This window comes from Antrostomus carolinensis, unplaced genomic scaffold (assembly GCF_000700745.2).
Source record: "Antrostomus carolinensis isolate BGI_N321 unplaced genomic scaffold, ASM70074v2 scaffold15596, whole genome shotgun sequence".
In the NCBI taxonomy this organism is placed as follows: Eukaryota; Metazoa; Chordata; class Aves; order Caprimulgiformes; family Caprimulgidae; genus Antrostomus; species Antrostomus carolinensis.
In genome coordinates, this window is record NW_010322681.1 from 38,942 (window position 1) to 60,095 (window position 21,154).

General features: G+C 40.3%; 1 protein-coding gene across 1 annotated transcript in view; it reads right to left on the bottom strand.

Moving 5' to 3' along the window:
* LOC104526782 (sodium channel protein type 5 subunit alpha) overlaps window positions 1–21,154 on the bottom strand; it is a gene marked incomplete at its 5' end in the record, with an annotated part of 72,507 nt that overhangs the window by 18,993 nt on the left and 32,360 nt on the right. The window contains 2 exons of the mRNA XM_010170331.1: window positions 530–652; window positions 17,379–17,552. Coding sequence (XP_010168633.1) covers window positions 530–652; window positions 17,379–17,552 — 297 coding nt within the window. The remainder of the gene's footprint in view (window positions 1–529; window positions 653–17,378; window positions 17,553–21,154) is intronic.

A 21,154-nucleotide genomic window follows, 5' to 3' on the forward strand; every position in this document is an offset into this window, starting at 1 on the left:
ACACAAGCTACATGATTTTAATGTTAATCCTGATATTCCATATTAAAACTGCAGTCTGTTCAAAGGAAAGATTTTATATAATTATTAATTTGCTTTCTCTATCTTTAGCATTTCTAATTTTTGCAAAAATTATTGGTAAAAAAAAGTCCTTAAGACCTTTCCCAGTCATTTTCATACATGTCAAAAGAAGGGAGCAAACTCTTAGCTTGGTTATTCCCCTGATGTGCCTTATAATTGAGGGGTAATTGTTAGCCAGATGCTTCCTCGGCCAAAAAGCTGTTTCTTAAAGCGCAATATGACAAATTAGGCAGCAGGATTAGTTTATCACGAAATCCACCAGAGGATAAAGCTGTAATGATACAATTGCAGTCAAGACAAAGGAGGGATTTCTGATTTTGTTGTTTTGATACGGAATTATCATTCATTTCCTTTGGCAGACAAAATGAAGACAAAACCACGTGCAGCTGCTCCTTGTTACATGCTTGATGTCACACAGTTGAGCTTTGATTGATGCTTTATCTGTTCTTACCCTCATCCCTTCAAATCGTGACAATGCTCTTAATGGTCGCAGGGCTCGGAGGGTCCTGAGGGACTTAATGGGGCCCATCTCAGAGTATCCAAGTGCATGGGCTATGAGGCTTATTAAAGAGACCTGAATGGAGAAACAAAGCAAAAATCCAATCTTTTAGTGCAGTCCTGCCATTTTCTTTCACTTCTGACTTTTCTTCCTGAAAAGAAACAGCTGGTTAGTTGGAAACAGCTGGAACAGTGGGGGAAAAAAAACCCAACAACCAACAAACCTTAAATGGAAGCCATTAAATTAGACCAACACAGAGAAAAGGAGGTTTTTACACGCATACATATACAGAACTCTTACCAACTCACAAAAAAATTGTTTCCACTTTAATGCAGAATTTATAGAAAACAGACTTTTGAAGATGTCAGTTTTCTTTTAACTAAGCACACAGAAATCTTCTTAATGCTGTGTTGCACAAAGTGGATGAGATCAGCATTACAAAATCACTTCTCTGTGATGCCCATGCTGTAGGTTTCCCATACACTCCTCAAGGTGTGTGTATCTTCCACTACTGAAAATCTGATGAGTCACATAAGTGTTATAGTTTAGGGTTTTCTTGATTAAAGCACCTGAAACATCTAACCATTTCCAGCAGAGATAAAAGATTTTAATGTTAGCATTCAATTACCACTCTTAAACTTATTGATGAGAAACAAGTCTTTTAGGTTGCTGATAGACATGACACATACCATAGACTCTAAAAGAATTATGTACATGACTCTCACATCCTGTACTTTTTTCACTTTTTCTGGTTTCTGCACAGTCTCTAAGGCAGAAGGAAACTTGACAGATGAGGTTCATATCTCTCAAAGACTATTTCTTTGAAATAAATGATCTGTTTCCAAAACTGGAAGGGCTCCAATGCTCTTCATGTTCTCAGAGCTTTTGTAGTCCCCAGTCTGGTCAGAAATGTGGATGTTATCAGGGACAGGACCGGAGTCTGGATGAACTTAATGGCAGTGGAGATTACGGATCAGATTAATAAACACATGGAGCAATTGGGGTTTGCATGCTCAAATCCACAGCCTGAATTCTTACCAAACAGGGAGTGAGAAAGAAACAGCTCTCAAAGGAACCAAAATCCATCCCCACATATTATAAAATGTTATTTTCTTAGAAGACAGAGACCTATGCATATTGCTCATCACAGTTCCCTTACTCCCATCTTACTTTAGCTGTTTTCACAGCCTCATTTATCACGATATTGGGTTATCTCACACTTAACTAACATGAGTGTGCAAACCTTACCTGGAAGGTGTGCATTTTATTGCCATTTTAAAGACAGAAGTGAAGTCTAAAACCAGAGATTCTTCTACACTCTATAAAAAATAGGTGCTTAATGTAAAAGGAAACTCTAGGCTTCCCCATGAAGACAGCCAGCTCTGGTGAGAAATCTTCCTATTCATTTTAGGGCAGGATAATTTTTCCTCTGAAGCCCACTGCTGGCTGACCAACCTAACATCACCCATAACGTTTGTGATAAAGCAGGGTAAGGCAAGCCTGGTCCCATAAGTCTCAAGCTAGTGTCCTCTAAGGAGCAACCTTTCTCCTGAAAAGGCATTTATTTATGTACCAGCACTGTCTGCACAGCTAAGCATCTTTGTAAAACTTGCTCAATTTGTTGAATTATTTACCTATTGATGGCTTTATTGTGGCATGTGGGTGACAGCAAGCCTAAGGGCAGGAGGTCTCAGAGACACCAAACCTGGGCTGGATGCGGCAGGCTGGATATCTGCTGGGATAAGACAGCCCAGATTTGCAGACTAAGAAGTGGCACAGAGGCTGACTGTCATACTTTAACATGTCACTCTTTAACAAGGTGTGACACAAACTCACCTCCCATGTACAGACCCAGTGGCTGATGCAGAAGGAAGGTCTTAATAAACACTTCTGCATTTTAGTGGTGAGTGTGCCATAAAAACATCTCAGTAGACAGGCAGACTGGATTCAAGGCCTGATGTCTTAAGACCCTTAGATGCTAGGGAGGTAAAAATCAACAGTGAAGCCTTTGCTTCCATTTCTAAGAAAGCAGATCTAAACCCATGACATGAGCTTATCTAGGAAGATATTTTACAGTAAGTAATTGTCCTGATTTTTAGCTGGGATAGAGCTATAGGCTCTATATACATTCACTAGTAATGGCTCTTTCACGTAAATCCTGCTCAGTTAATGCTCAGAGTTAAAGATGAAAATCTGAGTTTGACTTTAAAACCATCTTAAACTCACCAACACTCCCAAACTGAGGCAGCACCCATTTTTTATCTTCCCTATTCCTTACCAGCCTTGATTACATCCTTTACTCTGAAGTTGCATTAACATACAATCTAAACCCTTCTCCTTCCATTCTCTCTCCCATTGACTTAATGTTGTCTAAATAAGGAGAAAGGGCTGAAGGATTTGTCTAATAGCAGTAAATAAATATGCAGCATACTTCTATACTGAAGCCATTCAACTAAGTCATCTTAAAACTGTAATATAATTGGCATTATTGAGATATCATGATAGGATATAACACTTTGGCATATATTTCTGTCTTTGGCAGAGAGTTTAGTACAGAAAATGGCCTTAACCCCACAAAGCCTTGCAACTCCCTATCCAGAAAGGCTGGAAGTGTAAGAAAAATAGCTCAATGATAGCATGCTCAATGATAGAAACCAAGTTCTGAACACTCACAAATTTGACAGGAAGCTCATTCTTCAGTAAAATGAACGTAGATATTTAAAGGAAAATTAATCAAATACAGAGCACCCAACACCCTTTGCCAGCTTCACCCGCAATGACTGTAAGTCAGATCTCAAGGTCTTCAAACTGCCTTGGTTCATGCATCTGCATGCTTCCTCCCTCATCCTGGATTTATGTCCTATAACTCCTCCTCCTCTCAAGTAGAAGATGTTCTCTTCAAATCCTACAAGGCCAGATTTTGGATTCGAGTGGGTTACCGTTCTCTTTGCAGTGCTGTAAATATCACCCTGAAACACATCACAGGTGCTGTTGTCCTCCTGACACAGATTTACACAGCATTAGATATCTCTTCAGAGGATTAGGCTCTGAAGCTGTGTGATATTTGGCAATGATTTACAATGCTGGAGTTAGAACTGAGTTTGAGACAACTTGTTTAAATGCATGGCTGTTGGTTTTGAAGGTATCCTCGTCAAATTTTATTTATTGGAGAAATTACTAACTCAGAGACTTGGCCATTTGGACTTGATTAAAAGTGACCCGGAAGGCTATTTTTAGGAAAAAAATCAAGCAGTTTTCAAAATTGGTGCTGACTGCCCCACATAATCACAGCAAAAGGTGAACTCAGCTGTTTCTGTTCCTTTTTTTTTTCCTGTTACAAGACTGTGCAGCCCAGAGTTGTTCTAAGGTTCTGCTAAGGTATCAGAAACATACTGGCACCCAGGTAACACCTCCAGGGTCAGTGTAACCTCCAGATTAACAATATGGCACACATTTCTAATTCTTTCAGTGTTTGCTTGCAAAGAGTTTTATAGATTTTTCAGGAAAAAATACTTCTGAAGAACAAGCAGCACTGTGACATTGTGGAGGGTAGGTTAATCCCGAGGACTCGCTATTGCCTGGAACCATTTCTGATAAAATGCACAACTTGCTCTTGGGCTTGAGCTTTCACTTCACCTTCACCTTTCACATGGTATATGTGTGCTAACAGGTAAGCCTGGGAGTCTCTCATCCTCCTGTGCACTTCCTGAGACCCAAGAAGCCTCATTATTGTTCTTATTTGCAGTTTCTCTGCTTCTAGCATCTCTCTTGATGGTCTTTCCAGAACCTGCTAGATCTTACTAAGAAGCTTTCACAGCTTTCCACCTAAACCTTCCTTACCCTTAAATTAACAAAGTAATAATATCCTCTGTGTTAGCTCTAGACTATTCCTCCTCATCTCATAGAATCATACAATGGCTTGGGCTGGAAAGGACATGAAAGATCAACTAATTCCAACCCCCTACCATGGCAGGGACACCTTCCACGAGATCAGGTTGCTCAAAGCCTCATCCAGCCTGGCCTTGAACACTTCCAGAGACGGGGCATCCACAGCTTCTCTGGGCAACCTGTGCCAGTGTCTCACCACTCACACAGGAGAGAATTTCTTCCTAATGTCTAATCTAAATCTACTCTCTTCCAGTTTGAAGCCACTACCCCTTGTTCTGTCACTACCTGACCTTTTAAAAAGTCTCTCCTCAGCTTTCTTGTAGGCCTTTCAGTTACTGGAAGGCCGCCAGAAGGTGCCCCGGAGCCTTCTCTTCTCCAGACTGAACAACCCCAACTCTCTCAACCTGTCCTCACAGCAGAGGTGCTCCAGCCCTCTGATCATCCTTGTGGCCTCTTCTGGACTCGTTCTAACAGGTCTGTCCTTCTTGTGTTGGTTGCTCCAGCTTGACTTGCTGTTCATTTGGTGCCTCTGAAGTCCCCTGGACAATGTTATCACTGGAATTTTCTATCTAGGGTGAACCCCAGTATACAACCTGGTCAGCAATGAGGATTTCTAAGGTGGGGAGTGGTCCTCATAAATCAGTGTTTGCAATGCTGTATCCACAGACATTAATGACAAAAGTCTCACCAATCACACGGGCTAGGATTTGAATCATGTGGCAGCTCTTCCCTTTTGCTTTCTCAGATCATCTCAGCACACTCCAACAAAAGCCCAGCCTCAGTGCTTTCAGGGACTTTCCTAAATTTAGTCCACCCCAAAAGAGTGGAAACCCTAAAAAGGTCAGCATTTACTGCCCTGCTCAATGATAGATTTTTCCAGCAAAGCTCAGGCTTAAGGCAAAGCCATGTTGATGTTACCTACACACCTTGTTTTCTTCTTGCCATTGTAGACAGGCAGAGGGTGTTGAGGTCTCTCTGACCTTGGCATTTAGGGAAGTTTTTTTGACCATGTTCCTTACTTTCTTTGCCCAGCAACAGTTTTGTCTATGTATCTATAAATATATCATATCTATATACCTATAGACCTATATTCCTGTATTTTTATATTCCTACATATTTCTATATGCAAGTTTATCTCCGTAGATTTTTCAATGGTTTGTATGAAAGCCTCCTGGAGCTGGGTAAAGGGAGAGATAAAGGAACCCCATAGCTTTCATTTCTGTCACTTTCAGTGTTAGGCTCAAGAAAAAAAAATGAGAGCTTTTAAACCTTGTGAGTGCATTGCACTCTAGATCTAAATACCAGCCACGGGAATTACCAGGCCTGTGGTTGGTGTTTTGAAAGACAGCCTCTTGTCATCTATGTGGCTTAGTGGCATTAGCAGCTCTGGGCTAGAGTGTCCCATTGTATGACATTCATATGTGTTTCCAGGGCAAAATCAAGAAGAATCAATGAATTTAGACTGCTAGAACACAGGCAATGATCTCTGGAAAGAGACTAACCTCACTGACAACTGTTCAAATCACTACTATGTTCTAATGAGATTAATGTCTGAATTTCTTAATTATTTTAACAACCCACTACTAGATTATATTTGACCAAAATAAAAAAAATAAAAAAAAGTCTTATCTGGTAAACAGGATGTTTTTTCAGTAACTGTCACTGTTTGTGTTTTACTGTTTTAATGAGATATTGTAATTCTTGAGATGAGAACTATGCCTTATTTAGTCTTAGGCTGCCACCATGCTCAGTGTTGTCTCTACATACCAGCCACAGTGTGTCATGTGTCCACCTTAGAGGAGCAAAGTGTCAGGGGAACAAAAGCAAAGTGAGTTCCTTGAAAAATGTTTCAGCTTCTTTCTAAGAGCAGTCTTTATATGGTAGATTTCTTTAAACTATCAAAAATCTAAAACTCCTTGAAGAATCCCATAGGGAGCACATTAGTGCTCACAGTAATTCAAAATTTAACAGATATGCAGATTTTTTTTACAATTAAAATTGTTCACTATGAACACACAGAGATAAAGTTATACAATAGGTATATATGTCTTCACTATCTGTCAGTGACTTAGAAAATCAGTGTTGTAAACTAATGCAAATCCCAGTAAAGCTGTCAAAAGAGAGTTTTAAAACTGCAGAAAAAACAGTTATAAAGTAGGAAGTGCAATAATGAAGCTTCCTCTGAGTACACACAGGGGAAATGGTCTTTAATCAAAAGATCACAGACTCTTTTCCACAAGCAGCTATTGCATTTATAGCAGTAGTGGGGTTCCTTCCTATATACATACACTTTCATAGCATATTAGTAGCACACACAGAACTCCTTAGCCATGAAATTATGCCGGTGGCAGTTATCTGAAGGGTGAAGTCTTTGGGAGCAGTGTTTCACCTAAGGCTGACAGCGTTTCCTATAGCAAGGAGGTGGGTTTGATCTGGAATAAAGTCTGCTCCTCTCTTTTTTGTGTTCCTTCCCACCAGCCTTAAAGCACATAATTTCCAATAATCGGCAAAGCATCCACTGGACCAAGCTGGAAGCAGACCTGAGCAGCACCATTCAAAGGCAGATGCTTCTCGACATATACTGTGTTTTTTAATTAACCCCAGATCACCATTGAGATTAATTAATAGCAGAGCCCAGGGAACAAGGAGTTCTGCCTGGGCAATGGCAAAAATCCTCCTTGGCTGGTCATATAAATCCTAAAACTCATGAGAACCTCTACTAAACGTCTGCCTGCTGCAGCACACAGCTGTAAGAGATGCCCTGCAAGCTGCTGTCTCGGGAAGAAGAGGAGACCTCCTTCCCCATTTGGGCAACAGCATATGTTTTATGCAGCTAGGGATTTAATCAAATTAACCTGCTTGTTCAAATTAGAGGGGACGGAGCAGGGAAAAAAACCCAGCATCCGAAGGGGAACACAGAGCTGAGTTGAAAGCTCTGGCCACTTATTTAAATAAGCAGTTTCTGCTAATGGAGGCCTCCACTGCTTTCAAATAGCTTTTTTTGTGCCCCAGGAACACTTGTCTCTCCCCCTCTAATTCTACTTTTTTTTTTTTAAAAAAAAAAAGAGTAGAAGAAAAAGAGCTTAGATAACTTTGGGTGCCTCTTTTCAATCCAGTCTGGTTTCTCCTGTCCTTTGCTGCCAAGGATAGCATTACCCAAAGAGCAGATCTTCACAGCCCAAGAAGAAGCCCAGTGTCTTTAAAAGCCAGGCCTGTAGTCCCAAGTTGCTCCCCTTGATTTGAAAAGGAACAAAATTAGGTCTGTACCCCAAATGCAAACTGGAAAAACTACAGGGAAAAGAGAATTTGCAAATAAATTGAAATACATGGGACTTCTTATTTCCACTCTGAAATACTGTTGGGTGAAAAAGGCTTGTAGTAAGATTGATATTCCCTTTAGCATCTGCCATTTTTGAGCAGACATCTATTATTACCTTTTTCACCTTTTTTTTTTTTATATATCTCTTTACCCTTTCACTCTGACATTGCATTTTCTGCAATATAGGTGTCTAACTGTATGATTGCACCTGCCAATTCAGGAAGTGCACATTATGAATGAAGGGCATAAAATTAAAGTCTTAAAATTAGGATGCTAGAAAGAGATTAAGGTGACCTAAACCAAATTCCCACCTCTGCTACCTGCTTCCTTCTATCACAATCCTCACGTTCAAGTAAAGACTACGAACTCCTTAGGGCTGCTCTAGAGTTAGTCCATGGCATGGAGATGAAAGCACATCTGTAAACGAGTTAATGAACAGCTTCCCTCACTAGCAGCGAGTTCATTACTGCTTGTGGAGTGCTCTCGTGTATTTTAATATGATGGGCTACACAAGTGCCTCAATTAATTATAAACAAAAATTATGTCCTGGAAAGCCTGACGCTACTTATAACTCAGTTTAAAAATGGCTTTTACATCATCCACATCATCCACTTGTGCTTTTTTTCTCCATGACATCTCCTCTTCTTTTTTTTTTTGTTTCCTCCATCTAATACTCAAACTAAGGCTGCAAAACTCTGTTAATATTCCATCTTCTCAGCTTGTTTCCTGCTCCTCATGTCTACGCTTTTTGAGGCGATGTTTCCTTTTCAGAAGGCAGCCTTGTTGCAAACAGCATGTGCCACTCTTGTTGGCTTAAATGCTTTTAAATAAATCATTCCTGCATCCTAATTGCTTCCTGGCAGTTTCCAGAAGAACCTCTTTATGTCTTGCTGTTCTCTTAATCTGTCACCTCCTTTACACCTGCTCAGGCTTTTCTAACAACTCCAGTCAATTCCCAAGGTAGATGGCTGTGAATCAAGAATTAAACCTCAGTTAATTACTCAGGGCAAGTTCAATGACCTGCTGCTGCGAGCTTACATCCAGCAAGCCGGCAAACTGACTTATTGACTTGCAGTTTTCCCACCCCACCCTTTCCAAGTGGATTTTCAGCCTGTCTCAATTCATCTTGTCACTGCAAACAGACACCTTTGCCACACCTCCAGGTCCTGTTTATCAGCAATGAGTAGGGATGGCAGAGGGATCGTTGTGAATTTTGGGGACCATGCGACACTTCTTGATCAGCCAAACCTTGGCCAAGACCCAAAGTCTTTGTCCTTGTTGCAGCAGTGGTGGCTATGCGGGTGCAGCTGCCTTGAAAAGTCTGGTATTTCTACTGGGATTTAGAGAAGAACAATTTCTTCATCATCAACTACATTCTACTTCTCATCCAGATGCCATGTGGAGACAGCTTTGATTTAGGGCAGCTGAAGAGAAATGATCTTTTCCCCTTAAAAAGATCTCAAAAAATATAGCAGGATTCATCCCAGGATACCTTCTTGATGTTGAATGCTGTTGTCAGAAGTAGATGGGAATAGGCTTGATTATTATTTATTATTTGAAGATAGCGTTATAATGCCAGGGGTGTGCATAGTGATTACTGAGAGAACATTCTGCTGGGGGCTCAGCCCCATCAACTCTGCTCCATTTCCATCCCAGTCGGTGGGAGTTGAGGTGCTGAGCTGCTGAGCTGAACATATGCTTATTTCTGGGCAGGATTAGGATTAACCCTACTTACCTATGACATGACATATATATATTTAAAAAAAAAAAAAAAAAAAAAAAAAAGAGGGAGAAAAATCTGTTTGTGCTGTTTCCACAAGGTGCTGTTTGCTTGATTCCCTAAAGCATTCATTTAATCAGATGTTCCAAATCCATATGAAAAATATCAAGTTGATATGGGAAATATTACAGTTTTAGCTTGAAAATCATCTCTGTTTAGTTGGATTCTTGAACCTCAGTTCATCCTGATACTGTATTGAATATGCCAGGATGGATAGGGACTCTGAATAATTATAGATGCCCTGCTTTCTGCCAGAAAGGACAATGATACAAGTAGGAATCCTATGTACTACGAGTATGAGTCCTCATCTTAATTTGCCTTAGCACAAAGCACCCCAAAGCCAGTCATACCAGGGCAGGAGGCCAGCACAGAGTCTCCGCACTACAGGGGCACAACTTTCAAGTTGCATCCCAATTGCTTTGATCTCTCATCCCCCTAATAAAGAGTCCTGGACCCCTCTGCAGGCTACATCTCTCCTTTCATTCTTCCTTCCCCCTCTTCCTTCTGTCAGTCTCTTGACTGGCCCGTGGCCATCCTGGATGGAGCCACAGGGTGATGGGAAGGCATTTTGCAGTCTGCAACAGTTGGGGTTGCAAAGGTGCTGGTCCTCAGGAGGAGGAACTGTAGGACAATCCTCCTCTGTCCTTGCAGAGTGTGTGGGACTGTCTGGACTGTTAAATACAGACTACAACTCTGTCCCAGTCCTGATCCTCTGGGCAAGGGAGAACATCTCTGTATAATGAAATTGGTTGCTACACTGAGAGCACTGGAAAGGGCCAAGCAAGCTGCATGCAAGAGCTCAAAGGGGTTTATTCATTATTTTCTATTCAAGCATATTCTTCTAAAAAAGGACATTGAAATGTGTTTCATGCTTAACTAACTTCAAGAATTGAAAATGATTGGTAGATCTAGTTCTGGACAATCTGAGATGGGTTTTTTACACCACTTTCAAAAGTGGAAATTCTCTCTCAGCAATTGAAATTCTTTAGTAATTGCAGTAATTCTTCATATTGTGTCTGTTTTGCAAGGTGTAGGTAGGCAGTGAGCTATGCTTACTACTGGATTTTTCTCCTCACCTTTGTTTACTGTCCCTTTTCCTCCAGCTGCAATGTGCTTTGTCCTATTGAGTCTTGTCTGAAAACAAGCTTGTGCTTCTACTTGTCAAAGCCTGGTTGCTCTCCTTTTAGCATCTATGTGGTAACTAACATGAAGTGCAAACCAAGATAAGACAAGACATTTGGATGTTTTTGCATGTGTTATGTTGAGATAAAGTGTGGGGAGGCAGAAGAGAGATTTACAGTGTCCCCTGACCTGCTAACACACATTAAAACCACTTATCTCATTTTCATGTGGATTTTTTTTCCCACTTATCCTGAATTAGCCAATATGTAGTAAACCAGCATTTTTTATAAACCAGCATTTTTTAACTTTTTTTTTTTTTTTTTTTTTTTTCCTTCAACACCAGGCTCCCTGGCTTCTGGAGAGGTGTTTGCTTTTCTATTAGTTATCTGGGAGGTTTATGCCATCAGCAGAAGCCCACAAGAATGTGCAATGAGACATCTTCGGAAATCCCACAGGAGCATTTGCTTTAAGAATCTGGAAGAAAACTAGTAAAAAATGACCTCTGAAGTAATAATACTCTGTTGTAATTAATGGATTTTTGATAACTTGCAAAGAGCACTAATAAGTTCACTCTTAAGATGCTTCTCCAAGTGACAAGCTATATTATTTTTACTTTGCCTCAGCTGTATTTTTGTAATTCTTTCCCTATGTGCATTTCTGAACAGAAACTAAACAAAATTCACATGTTTTTAGGATAGTTTCCCGTGAACACAAATCAGATTTCAGTGCTGTTTGGGAACAACTCATTACAGTAGATTGTGTAATTACTGGCAAAGCAAACAGAAATCACCTTGCTAATCAACAGGGAATACAGATGGAAAAAACAATTAAAGTAATCAGAAGCCATCAATATTTACTTCACACAGCAAGTCTCTAATTGTCACTTAAAGACAATCCAACACAAGGGCATAAGTTAATTTGATTCAATTTTTAACTAGAGATAGAAAGGCTGTTTTAAATTGTTCGTCTCAAACTCAAAGATTATGAGCTGCTTTTCAACTTGTCTGGCAGTGAAGTATCCTAACTAGAAATCTTAGAGCACATGCTTTCCAGGAAAGTATCTCAGAAAATGTAATATCTGTGTTTTTTTAAGCATTCAGTGAAAATGATGGTGCATTTAATGACTGAACATCCATGAGCAGTTCTCAAACAAGCAAACAGGAAATTTGGCAGCAAACAGGAAATTTGGAAAGCTGCTCAATGGGGAATACAGATCTCTAGGCACAAACTCAGCAGCTCCAGGCAAACACCAGAAACATGTTCTATCATAACCATTCACAAAATGAAGGGGGGAAACCTACATATTATTTTACTGTCATAAAAACATCTACAAAATCCTGCCTAGTGGACTTGTTGAATAACTAATTTGAGATGTCTGGCCTCAAAATTCATTGCTAAGCCTTGCTCGAACTACTTTGCATACAGATATACTGCTTAAAGCTGTTGTGAGCCCCTGCCTCCACAGCGGCAAAGCAGGCTCGTTGGGAAAAGGGAGGAAAGGAGCATCTTTCTCTGTGGTGACTCAGCTGGAGAGAAACTAGTGAGGCACCAGGGCAAAAAGTGAGAACTAAAGATAATTTTAGGATCATAGAATCATTTGGCTGGAAAAGATCTTTGAGATCATCGAGTCCAACCATACCTGTCCGCTACTAAACCATATATCTGAGCACCGCATCTACCCATCTTTTAAATACCTCCAGAGATGGTGACTCAACCACTTCCCTAGGCAGCCCCTTCCAGTGCCTGACAACCCTTTCAGTGAAGAAATTTTTTCCTGACATCCAATCTGTACCTCCCTTGGCACAACTTGAGGCCATTTCCTCTTGTTTTATCACTTGTTACCTGGGAGAAAAGACACACACCTGCCTCACTACACCCTCCTTTCAGGGAGTTGTAGACAGTGATAAGGTCTCCCCTCAGCCTCCTCTTCTCTAGACTAAACAATCCCATTTCCCTCAGCTACTCCTCATAAGTCCTGTTCTCCAGCCCTTCACCAGCTTTGTTACCCTTCTCTGGACACACTCCAGCAACTCAATGTCCTTCTTGTAATGAGGGGCCCAAAACTGGACACAGTATTCAGGTTGCGGCCTCACCAATGCCGAGTACAGGGGAAGAATGACTTCCCTGGTCCTGCTGGCCACACTGTTTATGATACAAGCCAGGAAGTCGTTGGTCTTCTTGACCACCTTGGCCCTTCTTGGCCATCTTCCCCTCCCCACTGCAGGAAATAGCATTGGGGGCCATTGCTGGAGATGGCTGAAGGGGCAGGAGGCTGTCAGCATCTTTAAAAAAGCAATTGACTAAAAAAATAGCTTTCCCAAGTATCAAATCTTGAAAGGTGGGTTAATCTTAGAAAGACTTGGTAAAGAAACCCCTCAGCTTCCCTCATCTCTTAAATCAGTAAATGACAATCAGGTTTTTTTTAAGCCTGGATTGGAACTAACTTTTGGTCAATTAAATTGAACCCAAAAGCTACAATGGAGATCATGGATTTGTGATAATGGCCTTTTGTAGAGAGATTACATTAGTGCCCGTTTAAGAGGATTTTTCTGTGTATGCCACAAGCAATTAAACTTAGCTGTGACTTTTTTTCTGAGCATTCTTACTAATAAGTTAGGGACTTTACACCCCTTTCCTGAGAGCTTTCTCATGACAGCTTCTGTAGGATCTTTTAATGGCCTCAAGTTGCACTAGGGGAGGTTTAGATTGGATGTTAGGAATAACCTCTTCATTGAAAGGGTAGTCAAGAATTGGAACAGGCTGCCCTTGGAGGTGGTGGAGTCACCTTCCCTAGTAGTATTTGAAAGACAGGTAGACAAGTTGCTTAGGGACATGGTTTAGAGGTGGAATTGTTAGTGTTAGGTTTATGGTTGGACTCAGTGACCTTAAAGGTCTTCTCCAACTACTACAATTCTGTGATTCTGGGTACTGGTCTCTCCACTCTGCCTTCAATGCATGATCAGCGAGCAAAGAAGGTGTTGACTGCAATACCTTTAGTCTTTGAATGATGCTAAGCTCCAGATTGATGCCTTTCCTGAACTGACCACTGTGGTGGAATAATCCATCTACTGTCAGCAGAGATGGGGACATAGCTCAGAATTAACTGGCAGAAGCTCAAACTAGATAAGCTCAAGATAATATTTATAGGTCAGGGGAAACAACTGAAAGGAATATCAAACATGACACCAGCATGCACAACCGGTGGAGTTTATCTGCCCCTTCTTTTAAAACGCAACTGTCTCTGCCTGTTGTAGGACATGCCTGGTTGAAAGCAGTTTTCACAAACATTTGGTTTGAATGCCATGCGCCTCCATCTCTGGCCAAGTTCAGACTCTTTAATCTGCTTTGTACAAAGAGGTTTTGATTGCGTGAATGTTTGGAAAATATCTATTCTTTGTGAAAATATTTGCCTGTTCATCCTAGCAAAGAGGATTGTGCATGAACACCATTCCTGATGGTGATATTGATGTCTGTCTACACTTCAGATATATTGAGGTCTCTACTTTTCCCTCATTTGAAAAAAAGCTGTGAACTGAGTGCCCACCATTCCAATTCATGTGCATAGAGAAGCTGTATTTGTAGTTTAGGGAATTACTTCTAGCAGTATACTTGTCATTTGCAGGCAAGTAACACATATAAAGGTACCTTAGTGCTGTTTGTTCAGTATATCCAAATTTCAGCAGACATCTAAGGCATCTTTTCCAAGTGCCCTAAGTTGAAATGAGGTTGTATTTTGTGGTTTGATTACTCTTTTCTCCCTTCCTCTGAAAGAAATCTGTTGCAGCATTGTTGACAGGACTTTATTGTATTGCAATGCATTTAAAAGCTCTCTCACGGTTTTGCTACACTAGCACACTTCTTTGAGATGCAGAGACGCCCATTATCAGAGATCATCCTTTAGGGATTCTACATCCTGCAAAAATAGCTCTCAGTTTGTGGATTACTTTGTGTTTTGATGTTCAGGCTTTGCAAGATAGAATTTTAGTAATCCACATTTGTGAGATGGGATCTTCACTGTTTCACAGGCTCAAATAAGTGTCAAAGGTCTTTCACAAGTCAGGGTAAGTTAAAAAAAAAAGACAATTAAAAAAAAAGTCAGCAGCAATATACTTATACCCCCTCTGGGCTCACTTCCCATTTAGAAATAGTGAATACTTGCAAATTTTGAGCTGCTTTTATGAATTATTCACAACAGAAAAAAGATTCTGAGTTGCATTTGTACAATGAGAAAACACAGATGATGGTTTCACATGTCCAATGAAAAATCAACCATCACAGCTTGAATTTTGAATACCGATACCAAACTGCTAATGAATAATTTGCAGATCAGGAATTTTTAAGTGAATAATTTTAAAGAAATAAAATTGAGAAAATAAGACAAGTGGTTCATCTGCTTCTTTCGGAGCAGTTAATTTGCCCATTCACTCCCTTCTGCAGCTCAGTTGCAGTGATTTGTTTCTCAAAGAACCAAAAAGAATATGTAAATTGAAGTAAAAAGTGTGCTGGAAAAATTATAGCATGTTACTCTGCCAATTCAGAGTGGCAGGGTGTGTAAGCAATAGAGTAGGAGAAGAGCATCTGTTAAATCTGCTAAAAATATGGTACCGGGTTCTCATAATTCTCATTGGGAAGTTACTTTGAAGAAAAGAATGGGGCATGGAGAAAAGCTTTATTCATTGAGAACACTAGCGGGCAAGTGATTTCCTAGAGTCAATTATGAACTAAACCAACTTAAGGATGGAACAACTTTTTGGCTGGCTCAGGAGCCTGCAACACTTTCAAACAGGGTTAAGAAAATAAAAAACTCTGGGTCAGTAAGAAGGGTCTGGAGTGGATTTGCTGGGCATAAGGGGATTCCCAGGGGCTCGTGGTCTGCTTTCCCCCACAGCACTATTTTATGCCACATGTGCTGTGGATGTATGGCAGGAGAGATGAAGCCCCTTTCCCCAGCTCACTTATGGCTGCTTTTACAATTCATCATTATGCTCACAAAGACCACCATTAAAAAGCAAATATGTGCCTAAGTTTTGGGTTTACATACTGACTTTGCATTCTTGTGTAGTTTCTGTTCAATGGGGCCTTTTCACCTGGAGGACAGGATTTAGCTTAGTTCCCCTTTTATTCTCTTTGGTATTAAATATTTACCATGCTGTAAGGTACATATTTCTAACAATTGGTAACTCATTTCGAACTATTGATGATGCAGCAAGTCTCCAAACTACTTCAGTGCATTCATTGTGCAAATTGTTGTTCCCATCAGGAAGACCCCTATTTATAGTTGTGGCAATATTAAGCCCTCATCCAACCCTTCTAGTCTTCAGAAGTTCATTAAAATACTGTCTCCAATAACAAATTCTTGGAAGCCCATACAATATTTTAGGTAAGTCCTATTAGTCCAATTTTACAGATGAAGAAACTAGGAAAAAAAAGCTGTCATTCGACCTAAACCACAGTAAGCAGAGTTTTCAGGGCTGGGCTATAACTTAGGAACTGGTGGTTTCCAATTTTGTGGTTAGATAATTAAACCAGGCCTTCCTCTTCTATTGAAGCTAATCTGTGAAAAATGAGTGTCTTCCCTTTAAGAGGTTTCCAAGCATGTATCATAAGAGGAATTTATTTCCTACAATTTATGTAAAGAACTTCCTTTTCATAATCAATTTATTAAAGCTCTGGAGAAGCTTCCAAAGGCTCTGATCCAGCAGTGCACTTAGACATGTCCATAACTTCAAACTAGTAAATTGTCCTGTCAAAGTGCTTTCCTGGACTGGGGCCAAAGAAAGTGCAGTTCTCCCCTGAGTCAAGGTTCAGATGTAAAATGGGGAAAAATAATTTATCAAAAGTTTAAAAGTTATAGTCATGGCAAAGCTCTGCCAGTCTTCCGTATTAATACCTCAAGCTAATAAGGAATGGCCTCGGGGAGATAATTGCCTCCATATTGATAGGCTGTGATGAAATGTTAAACCCCATTTGGAGGACGCGGTGTTGCTAGCTTTTCCTGAATTTGGCAGATCCCACATCCAGGCAATGTGAAGCTTCGGAGGGCACATGCCTGGTTCTAGCAACCTGGGGCATGAGCTCCCTTTTTGTTCAATTATTACTTGTTTTTAAGGATTATCCTCATAGGAGAACTAAGCATTGCAATATTTCAAGGATTTGGAGTATTTTATGAGGTTTTGTAATATTGACTATTCACACCTTCTTCTGGACTCCTTCAATGGTAAATACTTGGGAGATGGTACTGAACATACTGTTACGTGCTGCTGGCAGCCTTGCCAGGAAACTATGCCAAGGACAGCTTCTCTAATCTGCTGAAAGACTTGTGTGTCGAGGTCATGCACAGAGCAGTCAGAGGTAACCAGACCTTGTGCTAGCCGGGGGTGTGGAACGAGATGTTAAATGCTAAGAGAAAGAACGAGTTCCTAGGGACAAGAATGGAATGTGACTCAAATTAGCAGGGTGACACCTCTGAGTAATGACACGAAGTGATCTTCTCTGTTCTGGCACGCTGACTCCTGGGATGTATGGTTTACATATCCAGTCTGCAGACCTCCTTCAAGGTTTGCCTAAGGTTGTTACTCAGAATGAGTGACAGCTATCATTTTGCAAACACAAAGCTGCCAGACTTCACAGCCCGTTCTTACGCATTATAAAAACCAACACAAGAAGCACTGTAGTTCTAAAATGATACTTACATCTACAATTAGGAAATCAAGCCAGCACCAGGCATTGGTGAAATACTTCTTGAAGCCGTAGGCCACCCATTTCAGGAGCATTTCCAAGACAAAGATGTAAGTGAATATTTTGTCAGCATACTCCAGCATAGTTTTTATGTTTTTTCTGTCTTCAAGGTAAATATCTTCAAAAGCCTGTAAGAACAAAAGATTGATTATAAACTTTTGTAAGCGGTGTTGGAAAGCATCAGTACTGCACTGAAATTCTGTAGTATTATTTGATGGGATATCATGTATTGTCTGTGATTTCTGATACATTTTAATATTACCATCAGAATGAGTGCACAGGACTAAGCCTAACCTAATAGAAATTTCCCAACATTGGACACTTTTAAGATTCAGCTGGACAGGGTGCTGGGACATCTTGTCTAGACTGTGTTTTTGCCAAGAAAGGTTGGAACAGATGATCCTTGAGGTCCCTTCCAACCTGGTATTCTATGATTCTATGAGATCTGTTCATTTTTCCATTATAATGGACACATGCTTAGCTGTCTGTCTCTCCAGTCTCTACCAGCTGTACTGACTAGCCATCCTTTGAGTGTGAGAGGAGTTCAAGCACCCTAAATTTGGGCGCATGAGTCTGTGAGGGCATCCTGCCTCAGCTCCTCTTGGCTGTGCCACTGCTATCAGGGTACCTCAGAATTCCCAAGACATAGGCCACCTGCCTTTAGGAGGTAGAATCCAACCCTTACGTTTAGTCAAATACATCTTATTGCTAATGATGACAAATTGGGTTATTAACCCGCTTAGGCCTGTGTTATAGAGTACCAGAGTTCTCTGGCTTATTTTCAGCCATCACATTTCAGGTAGCTACGACTATCTGCCTCAAGAAATGCTCATTATTATTCACTTAACAGAACAATTATGTTTTAAAGGTCAAGGTATCCATCTACCCATCTCATCTGTCTCTCTAACTAACCTAATGCAGGACATCATCAAAGGATGTTGTAACAAGTACAAGCAACTTAATAACCTCTTTAAAATATTTATGATATAAAACAATATGCCTACTAAAACAAAACAAATTAAAATGTCTTGTAATTTAGCTTTTGCTTTATAATGTATGCCAAAGAAAATGCAGGATTCTAGTGTCAGGGTTGCATATATATAGCCTGTTTTGGGGTTTCTAAGTCAAGCAGTGGTTATGATCCGCTTGCCCAGCTACTCTAGTGACTATCATCACACAAGCTGCTCCCATGTCCCTGTAACCAGGATAACCTAAGCTTTGATATATTAATCTCATCCCACCGTGTGACCTAGAGCACTTGGCAGCAAGAAACAACATTATTTGAGAGGGTCTGTGCTAATCATCTTAATTATCTGCATTTACATATTTCAAGATCTGTAGCTACTTTCTGAGGAACTTCAAAAAGTTAGCAAACACCCAGTGCCTGGAGATACAAGAAGTGTGTTACTTGTCACTCAGGCAGTCACACTGCTCTTTCGCCTGCCAGGGAATGGTAATTAAACTGACAAGAAAGCTTTGGCAGCCTGTGCCAAAGCTTGTCCATTTGTCCCCACACTTCGGAGTGACGTTTTCACTGCAACTCCGTCTCCTATCTTGCCTTCAAAAATGATATTTCAAGGGTGTGAAGGAGCTGTTGGAGAAAGCCACAGAAAACAATACACAGAGATTGGAGTTTATCGCTTCTTGTAGGGGCTCACTCACTTTGTCAGATGACTTGCTGTACTTTGCAATTACTGCAAAAATAACAACAAACTATTTAAAGTGATTTCCTCCTCTCTCTCCTTTGCTCTCCCTATTTTCTACTAACTTGTCAAAAGTACATTGTGTTTTGTCTACTAAAAGCACACTGTGAGACAGCAAGCAGCTTAATAAGAGATGAAAAATAATCTACCTGCATGCCTCAGGTGCACTGTTCTGCACAAGTTATGGATATTACCTAAATGACAAAATTCTGGTGCTTTACATTTTTTTTTATACTGAAAACAGATGAAAATTTGCGATATAAAACATCATTAATGGTTATTTCTTCTGCTTTGCTTTGTGCGTTAAACAGGATACCTGCAGTGTTACCCACAATTACCATTAAAACAGAGGCTCCCAGTCTGGGTGTTTATGGTTTAAATGCATAAGAAAATTTTTGGATCTTTTGCAGTAAGCTATATTCTGATGGTTTAACTGCCACACAAATGTATACTGGTTTTTAAACTCCCTTAAGAACTTAGTGTGTCCCAAGGATGTAGCCAGATGAGCTCAGTTTTTAGAAGAGCTCACCCCAAAATAACAGAAGAAAAAGGTTGTGTGTTCCCCTACAACATCTCCAGTCCAAATACTGAAGTACAGTGCTGATATGTGAGAAAATGCAGCATGATTTGCCCATATACAGAACTGCACTGGCTAAACAGAAAACTGCAAAAAAGTAAATGAATGCATGCAATGAAAATTAAATGAGATTTATATTGCAGTGTTCAGTATCTAAAGCACTTTTAATTACATATGCAAGGAAGTATATTCATCTAAAGTGTTTTATAGCAGACGACATGCCCCCTTTAAAATGTGTTAAAGAAATAACATGCTGATCCTCAAGCTGGTGCAAAAACTGTCAGACTCCATTGATTTCAGCAAAGCTATGACAATTTTCAGCAGCCTACTATTTACCCAAGTTTTTTAGCCTCTTGCTTTTCATAATAAAATCAAATCCACTGGGTGAAATTTCAGCCCATCCCTGGTGGACCTGGAGAAAGGTCCAATCCTTTCCTTTTCCATCAACATTTTTGTATTTCTATCTTCTTGTCTCCCTGTAGAGACTTTCTTTAAACTACATAAATCCAGTACCTCTGTGTTTTCTTCTTTTTTTAGGCAACTGATAATTTGTGTTGCTCTCCTTTGGAGTTTCTTCAGTTAGCCCCTGTCTTTCCCAAAGTGCAATGCCCAGAGCTGAAGCCAGTGCTCCAGCTGAGGCCTCCTTGATGCCAACTGGAGTGGAAGAACATGCTTATTTATACAGCCCAGCGGGGTGTTTGGCTTTTGTGCAGTGCTCTGATATAGTGTACTCTATCTTGTTTGTTTCTGTTTGTTGTCTGTTCTTTCTTCAGCTCTTTTTAGTAAATCTGCTACCTTACCAGTCATCCTGCATCATGCCTTTCTGCTTGTGATTATTCCTGATGAGGTGAAGCAGGCACTTTTCTAAGATGATGTTCCTCTTACTATTTAAGGCAGATTCAACCGTTTGGCTGAAGTTAATCCTGACCTCCAGAAATATACAGATACATGTCCAAACACGGCATTGTCTGCAAAGTTAGTAGGTGTATGTCTTACTCCATCACAGAGGAGAAGATCAGTGATCACTAGACCAAAGCCTGGAGAACTCTTGATATACTCCTTTGCTCTACACCTGGATAAAAACCTGAGAGAAATCCCACCAATTTCAGTGACATTCCTGACTTATAAATGAACAACATAAATATATGCCACCATCACTACAAAGAGCCCAGGATTGATAGTACAGAGAGAATAATCCCAGTATGCAGTGGAATCTCAGGAGAAGAGGACTCCTTATCAGAGTCCTGGGCAACGATCAACCTTCCTCCATACATACATACATATTCATTTGGGTGCAAGCAGGGAAAGTACAGTGGTTTAAGCTAAGGTGTATTCAAAACATGACAGACATCCACTTGCTCCATGTGTATTTGTGATTCAGTGGCCCCTGTGTCTTTTACAAATTTGCTTTGCTGGTTACAAAATGTGCTAAAAAAGAGAAAAGTATATA